The sequence below is a fragment of the Helobdella robusta genome (genome assembly GCF_000326865.2).
Source record: "Helobdella robusta unplaced genomic scaffold HELROscaffold_30, whole genome shotgun sequence".
Taxonomy (NCBI): domain Eukaryota; kingdom Metazoa; phylum Annelida; class Clitellata; order Rhynchobdellida; family Glossiphoniidae; genus Helobdella; species Helobdella robusta.
Genome location: NW_008704502.1, coordinates 1,326,536 through 1,336,616, shown reverse-complemented (window position 1 = coordinate 1,336,616; position 10,081 = coordinate 1,326,536). Strand labels below are relative to the sequence as shown.

The window sequence follows — 10,081 nt, the reverse complement described above, 5'->3', positions numbered from 1 at the left end:
GTGTGTGTGTACTCTGTTTGGTGTGTGCTTTGTAAGTATGTGCGTGTTATGTGTTGTTGTGTAGTGCAGTGTTGTAATTGTACCTGTGTGTGTGTGTGTGTGTGTGTGTGTGTGTAATTTGTTTTAAAAGAAGGTTGCGTTACAGTTGGCACATGAAGAATTTAACGATGAATGTACATATAAATACGGATCTATTTACTAAAAAAAGAAATTTAAAAAACAGTAGCCAGAGTAGGAACGGAGAAAAAATCATCACACACATACACAAACACACGCATACACACACACACACACACACACACACACACACACACAGAATGCCGCTACTACAACTGGCTAAAATTAATATCTTGCATCTTTGTAGTTCCCTATCTAATTATGATACTTTTGATTATTTTTATCATTAAAATAAGGCAAGGTGATCTCGTTAATTGAAAGCAGAAAAATAAAAATATGTGTATGTGTGTGTGTGTATCTGTGTTTGTGTGTGTTTGTGTGTGTGCGTGTTTGTATTTGTGTGTGCGTGTGTGAAATTAGAAATTAACTTGAAATTAGAAAAATGTAAGATAGTCACAACGATTAGAGAAAAAAATGACGTTTTTTAAATACACAAACATACAAATATATGAAACATCTACAACGCAAGCGATTGCTTAAAAAGTGAAAAAATACTCAATTAATTAATCAATTAATTAATTAATTAGCACATTAATTAATTAATTAACAGATTACATCAGTAAATAAATAAATCTGTAAATCAATAAACGCATCCTATTGCAATTACAAACGTGAATAAATAAGATGGGAGATGAGAGAATGAAGTTACAAATAGAAAAAAAATGTAAAAAAAATATTAACATCCCCACTATTAATACTTTTCAAAAGAAACTTAACAAATTCACAAATAAATAAACAAGTATTAAACAAAGATATAAACATCTAAACATACAAACCCTGGAATAACAAACCATACAAAAAAAAACACCACAACACATAGACATCACACAAACAACATACAAACACAAACAAAACATTCAGACAACATAAAAAACACACACACACACACACAAACGCATACAAATAACCAAATCAATCAACTCATAGTCGCATTAGCATATTTCTTGAGGACCATTCGCCAGACCGCCAGAAACTGGTTGATGTTGTGTGAATGGCCAATGGCCAGCCTGCTTTCCTCACCATCGCCATCATTCATTGAAAACTTTTCCAGAAAAAGTCCTGGTGCAAGAAAGTATAAGCGGTTTATCTCCTCATATCTGTGTGTGTGTGTGTGATTGAATGTGTGTGTGTGAGACATTGGATGTGTGTGTGTGTGTGTGCAGTTGAATGTGGGCGTGCGTGTAATTTTGCGTGTGAGAGTGTTTGTGTGGTTTATCTACTCGTACCTGAGTGTGTGTTTGTGTAACTCTGTAAGTGTCTGAGATCTGTTGTGTGTCTATTGCTGTATGTGCATATATATATATATATATATATATATATATATATGTGTGTGTGTGTGTGTGTGTGTGTGTGTGTGTGTGTGTGTGCGAGCGTGTGTGTGTTTGTCGGGTTCTGAATGCATATGCAGATCATATAACACCAAAACCACACACCACCACCAACAACAACAACAACAACGACGACAACAACAACAACAGCAACAACAACAACGCACTTGACGGGAATTTTCATTTTGGATGGAAGCAATCCCGTAATGTAATAGTCATCGACCCAGAAAAATGGGACGTGCCTACTCATCCGGAACATCATCGGGACCATGGAGGTTGTGTAGGCGTACGCCGATCCAGAACAATACCGACCAAAATAGTTTTCTGGAAATTCCGCCTCGGAAACGTACCTGAGTTTCGGTTTCGAAATTGACGCCAATGGCGATGAATGAATGAGAGGGTTGGATTAATAAATAAATGAACAAATAGATGAATGAATGAATGGATGGATGAATGAATAAATGATTGAATGAATACACGAATGAAAGAATGAATAAATACATGAATGAATGAATGATGAAAGAGTGAATAAAAATACTCTGTGTTTGTTGATGTAGGTTGTTAATACTTGTGAGAATTTATTAAAACAAAATACAAACAAATACAAATACCCTAATACAATATAATACAATACAATACAAAAAAATACAATACAATACAACACAATACAATACAAATGTGCACACCATTTACTCTTTGGATCTCTAATCACCATCATTCTGTCCCATACATTACACATAAACAAGTTGATGTCTTTGTTGATGTTGTTGTTGATGTTGTTGTTGTTGCTCTTTAGGATTCCATTATCATGCATAATTGTGTTTAAGCGAGACATCTGAATGAGTGAATGAATTTTTTAATGGGTGAATGAAAGAACTGGTAAATGAGTGAAGTGTTTAATGAATGAATAAATGAATGAATTAATTTTTTAATGAATTAATGGGGAAAAAATGATTGAATGAATGAATTAATTGATGAATGAATATATGAATTTATGAATATAAATAAGTATGCATGAACGAGTGAATCACTGACCAATTTAAAAATATTAAGAAATATGTCATCGTCAGCTTTTAGTATAAGCAGTGCCTTCATACAATTTTGTGATATCCACTTCAAAGCCATTATGCCCTAGAGTTGTTGTAATGAATGAATGAACGAATGAATGAATGAAAGGACGAACGAGCGAACGAATGAATGAATGAATGAATGAACAAATCAATCAATCAATTAATCAACCAATCGCCCATTCAACCTTATAAGTTAGGTTTCTGTATGTGTCAATGAAATCCTCTTGCACTATATCTCTATATCTGGTAACATAAAATCAATTAATAACATATCTTCAAAAGTTCAAAACATCAAATTTTTTTATTTATATACACATACACATTTACAAACAAATACACACACACGGACATACAAACATACACACACACACACACACACACACACACATACAAACAAACACACCAACAAACCTATCATATTCTAATTCAAGTGCCTCCTGAAGCATTGTGTTATTATTAGTTATACCACAGAGGAATATCGTCCTAATTTCAAAATCTTTAAAATTGTACGGACTTCCCCACGTTTCCCTGATCAAAAGACGCCTCTTGTCGTGGGAGGGGTCTGAGTGGATGTAGATTAGAATTAGAGGCTTCTGGCTTGCACTAATTTAGGTGTGTAAACATTTTTAAATTAATGAAAATATACTTTTGTGGAGGTTTTTTATTAAATGCTGCCCATCAATTTATAAACAATTATTTATAAACAATCATATTTTACATAGCAATCTGAATAACCAATCAAATTCTACCTGCCAATCTGAATAACCAATCAAATTTTACCTTTCTAGAGAGCAAATCATGGATCCAGGATTGAGCTTATAGTTGAAATTATGTGGATTAACAATGGGCCCATCTTCGATTTCGAGCAATTTCTCTCCTAACCCTGACACTTCAACAGTGATGTATCTGCTGCTACTGCTGATGCTACTTGTCGAATCATTCCAGCCATTACTGCTACTGAAGACATCTGTTGTGTTTTTTTAAATTTGTTGAATATTTTTTTTTAATTTTCAAGCTTTTTATAAAATATTCAATTAATTAATATTAAAGAATTTGATTTAAAGATTTGATATAACTAATTGCATTTACTTGCATCCAGTTAGTAAATGTTCAACCATCCATTTTAATTTTCAGTAGTTTCATTTTATCTTATCATTTATTTCATCATTTTATTTATATTTATTGTCGCACCTCTATCAATGTTTTCAATGTAAATGTACAATCTCGGTAAAATGATAAGAATCAGGAAACAAAAATCCCACTTGTCAAATTGGATGTCCAATCCCAGTGGGATATCGTAATGACTCGAACATTTGACGTATCCTGGACTCTAAGGACCCAGATTACGGTAGAGCAGACGAGTAAAAAAACTAACGTGATGATGAAGAGAAAAATTTTACACTCTGAACTCCGGAATGATTGTCGATTTTGAGATAGCTTGTAGGCTTTTAAGAGCCGATGTTTCCTCATTATGTTTAGTGTATTTTTATCAAATTTGTTGTTGCTGCTAATCTAATCTAATCCTATCTAACATCTCCTATAATATAATCTAACTCTAACTCAAACTGTCTAACTACCATTTAAATCTCTACATAATTCAAATAAATGACATGAGTTGTATGTTGTGGTAAACTAAAAATAAAATACAAAAAACAACAGTTGAATTGGGGTAAATGTTTGTGTGAATAATTAAATAAAAAGACCAACATGAAACAAATTATCAAATTAATTGAATAATTAATGATGTTTTTTCTTCAATTTTCTTGATGTTTCTTGTCTCGTGACCCCGACTGTTTAATTATTATATGGGTAGGTGGGGTACCTGCTTAACGTTACCAAAGTTTGCCATGTTTATTTTAATTAAAAATGAATTTAATCATAATTTTCTAAAAGAACCGAGTTATGTAAGGACAAAATTATTTTTCTTGTAATTCTGAAAATAATTAAATACTAAAAGTATTATATATAAATATACTACTATTTTCATATTTAATGTTTTTAATAAAAATAATGAGTCATACCTTACTTCCTAATTAATAACATTTCAAGTAACTTCAGTGTAAGAATTGAGTTATAACACTGAAAAAAAGACTGTCCTCAAAAGATTAGCGTCATATAATTAGAATAACGTCATTTATTGTTATTTATAGTTATATATATATATTTATAATTAGAATAATCTCAAAGATTAGCGTCATTTTAAAATTATCAGCATTCAATTAACTCCTTAATTTAACATATTATGTATACATTTTACGATTTTACAAATTATTTCCCAGTTTGAATACTATTTTAAAATTAACAAATATTTTAGTGCTGTATGTACCAATACTATGTAAAACTTTGTCAATCACTCAATCAATCAATCAATCAATCAATCAATCAATCAATCAATCAATCAATCAATCAATCAATCAATCAATCAATCAATCAAATCAATCAATCAATCGATCGATCGATCAATCAATCGATCAATCAACCAACCAACAAACCAATCAACAATAACAGTTCTTTTTGGCTTCCAGATCATTTCATTTCTTTGATTCTATTTTCTTCGATTTCATTTTATGGGAAAAAATGTTCTAATGTTAAAAGAAAACAAACTTTTTCAAAAATATAAAAATCTGTCCTATCATATCAGTTATTCAATTCATCTGTCATGACAATATTAAAGAGCTTCAGATACAAAACATCTGATTGGTTGATTGAATGTGGGGTTGTTTTAATCGCTTTTTTTATTGGCTGGGCTAGAGATATAGGTGAATGGTAAGTTGGATTGGCTGAGTAATGAAAAGATTTCATGATTGATTGATTGATTGATTGATTGATTGATTGATTGATTGATTGATTGATTGATGTTTGACTGATTTTGTGATGGCTTAATAAGACGGATATATCGATATACACAAGAGCCATTATATTTCATTCGCATTAGAGCTAAGCGTGTATATGCAATTTTGTTTATAGGTATGTGAATGTGAATGTATTCTTGTTGGTATTTATGTAGGTATGCATGGGCGTGTTTATACGGGGCGTGTTTATACAGGGCGTGTTTATACAGGGCGTGTTTATACAGAGCGTGTTTGTACATTTTAGGAACGTATGCGTTGGAGTAGTGTACGTTATCTGAAGTTAGTTGGATGGCTGGCGTCGTTGAGGGCAAAGGTTTCACTGTACTGTGTGATCTCCTTCGTAGATTGAATTTTTGTGTATTTGGCCCCAAGCTCCATGGAATACATGATCTGTGGGTGAGGAAATTTTTGTAACGAACTGTCGTTGTATCGTTGTATTATTTGTATTGTTGGTTTTTGTTAAACGTGTGGGATATGTTTCATCCAAAACGTTAAAACTGCAGAAAATTTCAACCATTTTACTCTAATTTGACAAAATTGTCCATCTGAATTGGTTGTTTTAAACAAATTCAAGCGATAAAAATATTTCAACTTTTTATAAAAATATAATAATCGAATTAGATTACCAGTCCTAAGACAACCAAGAAAGAGCCGACGAATGCAATGATGAACTGTGGACCTGATTTCGATATCTGTGATGGTGTGATTTATTACGGTTTAATTCAGATTGTTCTTTTTGAGATAAGAAAACACCAAAACCAGCAAGCCTCGACTATCTCTGATGGCAACTATTTAGAAATTTCAAAGACACGTATAGCATATGCGAAAGTATGTACAACAGTACAAGTATCATATTACAATGATAAACTAGTGTCTTTGAATTCAAATCCCATATCTGCAATGCAACACATGGCTAAGCGATTCTAACAATTTAGCATTTTCACCAACCAAACAACATGATAAGCTTCGATAATTTGAAAATTGAGAAAAGCATTTATTTATCAATAATAGTTGTTAGTTAGCCTTATGTGAATAAGCCGTGCTTATGTTGATAAAATATACGCTTAAACTCTATATCTTAACGAGAGGTGAGTGATGATGACCTGGAAATGATTCAAGTTAAATTCATGCACTTAATCAATATAACCCTCAACATAATCTGATAAAGCAAATACAAAATAATATATATAATAAATTGTAATAAATTGACTAATAATAGTAATAAAATAGCTTTGATGTGGATTCCCAGTCACATAGGAATTCATGGCAACGAAGAAGCAGATGAACTCGCATCACAAGCCCATGCTATCCCAATATCAAATGTACCAATTCCATACAGTGATTTAAGAACTTGGACAAAAAAAATTATGAATAAAAAATGGCAACTTGAATGGAATAAGATTAACAATTATCTTAAACTATCCATGCCAAGTGTTTTTAAAAAAATCCAGATGAATCTAAAGGTTTAAACCGTAAACTGAGGACAATTATTAATAGGTTAAAAATAGGCCATTCAAAATACACTCATTCTTGGATAATCAACAAAACAAATCCAGCAGCATGCAACTTTTGTGATGAAATACTTCCTGATCAACACTTGGTGGTATGCAAAAACCATGATGATATTCGGGAACGATATCAGATCCCCTCAGATATTGAAATATTTTCAAGAGAGAAAACATCAATAACCTAATAACATATCTTCAGGAGATAAAAATACTCGACAGAATATAGAAATATTTGAAAAAAACTCAAAAGAACCCTAAGACAATTTTGTTTCAAAAGAAAAAAGGGCGTAAAGATAGCCAGTAGCGCTAAAACGCCGTTAAACTGCATTATTAATAATAATAATAAATTCATAGGTACATTAAATCATTATAAAAATCATTTTAATTATTATAAATTATTATAAATTAATAATAATAATAATTATTATTATTATTATTATGGAAAAAACAAGGAAAAAAAATGACTTACATAATCGCAGAAATCGTCAAGATCGCTCTCATCACAGAGTGCATTCAAGTCCATGCCAGCCGTGAAGTTTCTATAGATTCCTTTATGTGCGTGTGTGCGCGTGTGTGTATGAGTGTGTGTGCGGTGTGTGTATTTCTATTTGAGTGTGTGCGTACCATCAAAAGTCTGCCTCTCGCATTGTGATGTAGTGTGAGGAGTGTTTGATGCGGTGTGAGGAGTGTTTACATTGGAGTGAGAGGTGTTTTATGGCGTGTTTTGTTGTGTCTTGAACGTAGTTGTTAAAAGATCATTGCTGATATGCGTGCTAAATAGTTGATAGAAGTTTTATTGCAGAGAGAACTTTTTAAGTTTAACAGAGTAACTAAGTTAGTTCATCGCAAAAAATCCATTGCACTGTTTTTAAGTTTAATTCAAATGAACGTTATATTAGCTAACAATGTATTTCTCAAACTAGCCTCTATTTTAATCATCCAACCGACCAACCAACCAACCAACCAACCAGCTAACCAACCAACTAACCCACCAACTAGCCAACCTACCAATCAGCTAAACAACCAACCAACCAAATCTACTGAGATTCAGGCAATACTCCCACTCGGTGTCGAGGTATTGATAGGTGCGATGTTGCACCTCCACTGAACAAATGGAAAAGAGCATCATGTAGAGAAAAATGGCTAGCCCCACAAAACTCGTTACCCAGATCCAGACGCAGTCCAACACGTACGTTAAAACCAGAAACTGTTGCATTAAATATTATATATCTCTAATCATTCTACATAAAAATTATTATTTTCTTATAGCTCATATAAGGAAATAATAATTCGATTAACAATTAACCAGACATCCAACCAACATATAATTATTATTTCCTTATAGTTTATATATAGTTAAGAAAGCTTATAGTTATTAGCAACTGCTTCACACTATAAGAACACAAAAGAAGCAAGCTTATATTGCCTACACAAAGAAAAAACATAAATACAAAAAAATCAAAAAAGTGCAAAATATAAACAAAAATTATTTCAAATATTGATTCAGTTAATCAAAACAGTCGCAACAGCAGCAGCAGCTGTAGCAATAGCCACCAACCACAAAAGCGCTGATCCTTCCACCCATGATACACTTGACCCCTGAGTAGATGTTGCCCCTGGTGGCGAAAGAAGCAAGGAAGGCGAAGGTGAGTAGGAAGATGGAGAAGAGGCCCATGAAGAGGCCGAATACGAAAAAACCTATCTCTGTGCTCTGTAGCCTACATTGAAAATTTTACATGCTGGTTGTAATTATTTATTTGATCTGCGAATCAAGTTTTTAATCAAAAATATAAAATTTTAAAACTAGTCAATGCAAGGTTATTCAAGTTAGCAAATGAAACTTCATCCAACCAACCAGACATACGTTTACCCAACATCCAACTAATCAAAAATCCTCTGAAACGCAATTCGTCAATATCCAAATCAATCAAACAGCAAGTTATTCAATAATTTCATGAACAAATCATCCATCAATCATTCACTTAAATAACCAACCGACCAACAAACCAATCAACCAACAAACAAAACAACCATCCATCCAACCAACCAACCATTCAACATAGAAATGAAACAATCCTTTAAATATTCCCTCGTTGACGATTTCAGCAGCTCTGAAGCCAGCTCCACAGAACAGACCGACACCAACGCACATTACTACCGTCGCAACCAATGAGAACCATGGTATTGCTGCTACACGTGATCCTGATTGGTTGATCGATTGATAGATGGATTGATTGACTCATTAACTCATTCATTCATTCGTTCACCTCTTTGATTATTCATTCATTCGTTCGTTCGTTCATTCATTTATTCATTTATCTATCCATTTTTCTTAGTGAAGACACGTGAATATAACGCATCGTGAAGACACTGTGTATATGATTTGTTGATATCTCTTCGCATTAGGTTGAACCCGACACATTCAGATTTAACAAATAACCAAAAATAGTAATAACAATGTTGTAAAAATTTGAAAATGCAGAAAAAAACAAAAGAGCAACATTTCAATTTTCATGATTAACTTCAACCACTAAACTAACCCATTCCAAACGTATTTTATAACTACAAGTCGTTTCCTTTGTATTTTTCCCACACAATTTTTAAATTTACAATTGAAAAACTTATTTTGTTTCAATTAAATTAAATTAACTAAACAAACGCACAATAGATCCACATTTTGTTGCTAACTACATAATAAAGTATGAACTGGCGCTGAATATAAAAATAAAATAGACATTTAAACACAAATAAATAAGCCAACCAAAAACTGCTAAGTCCACTTATTTTAACAAAAAATTCAACCGATAAATAAATTTTGATTTCACTACTTATTAGAATTAATTAACTGATTAACTAATTAACTTAATTAGTATGTGGGATAAAATCATTTTAATTTAAACTCAACTAGAGCCAGAGGTAAACAAATAAAACGTGAGCGCCTAACAAGCAAAGAGCCCACCTGTATTGCTAAACAATCCAGGTAACAATAACATTGGTAATGCGATAAGGTTCAACTAATACATACAACGCTAATAGTCATTTCGGATATCTATAGACACACACACACACACACACACACACACACACACACACACACACACACACACACACACACACACACAAATACATAAAAAGAATATGTATCC

General features: G+C 32.4%; 2 protein-coding genes across 2 annotated transcripts; both read right to left on the bottom strand.

The window, feature by feature from the left end:
• Nucleotides 1-1,093: 1,093 nt before the first annotated feature.
• HELRODRAFT_174600 (hypothetical protein) lies at nt 1,094-4,424 on the bottom strand (the record flags this gene model as incomplete). The annotated part of the gene is made up of 9 exons (XM_009022048.1): nt 1,094-1,274; nt 1,673-1,855; nt 2,192-2,340; nt 2,541-2,636; nt 2,761-2,818; nt 2,987-3,178; nt 3,356-3,542; nt 3,767-3,905; nt 4,398-4,424. The coding sequence occupies 9 exons, from the start codon at nt 4,422-4,424 to the stop codon at nt 1,094-1,096; spliced, it is 1,212 nt and encodes a 403-aa protein (XP_009020296.1).
• A 51-nt stretch (nt 4,425-4,475) lies between these two features.
• HELRODRAFT_192219 (hypothetical protein) lies at nt 4,476-9,873 on the bottom strand. Its single transcript, XM_009022047.1, has 10 exons — nt 9,476-9,873; nt 8,987-9,137; nt 8,494-8,653; nt 7,968-8,142; nt 7,405-7,484; nt 6,054-6,119; nt 5,655-5,817; nt 5,377-5,609; nt 4,925-5,334; nt 4,476-4,899 (listed from the first exon to the last, which is right to left on the bottom strand). The coding sequence occupies exons 1-7, from the start codon at nt 9,477-9,479 to the stop codon at nt 5,698-5,700; spliced, it is 756 nt and encodes a 251-aa protein (XP_009020295.1). The 5' UTR covers nt 9,480-9,873; the 3' UTR covers nt 4,476-4,899; nt 4,925-5,334; nt 5,377-5,609; nt 5,655-5,697.
• Nucleotides 9,874-10,081: the final 208 nt, after the last annotated feature.

What these genes read in the sequence shown, in the direction of transcription:
- HELRODRAFT_192219 (XM_009022047.1), bottom strand. An exon ending in TTTCATTTCTATGTTGAATG is followed by an intron (nt 8,654 to 8,986) that starts GTTGGTTGGTTG and finishes TTTTCAATGTAG; the next exon opens with GCTACAGAGCACAGAGATAG. An exon ending in TTGACGATTTCTGCGATTAT is followed by an intron (nt 6,120 to 7,404) that starts GTAAGTCATTTT and finishes ACACCATCACAG; the next exon opens with ATATCGAAATCAGGTCCACA.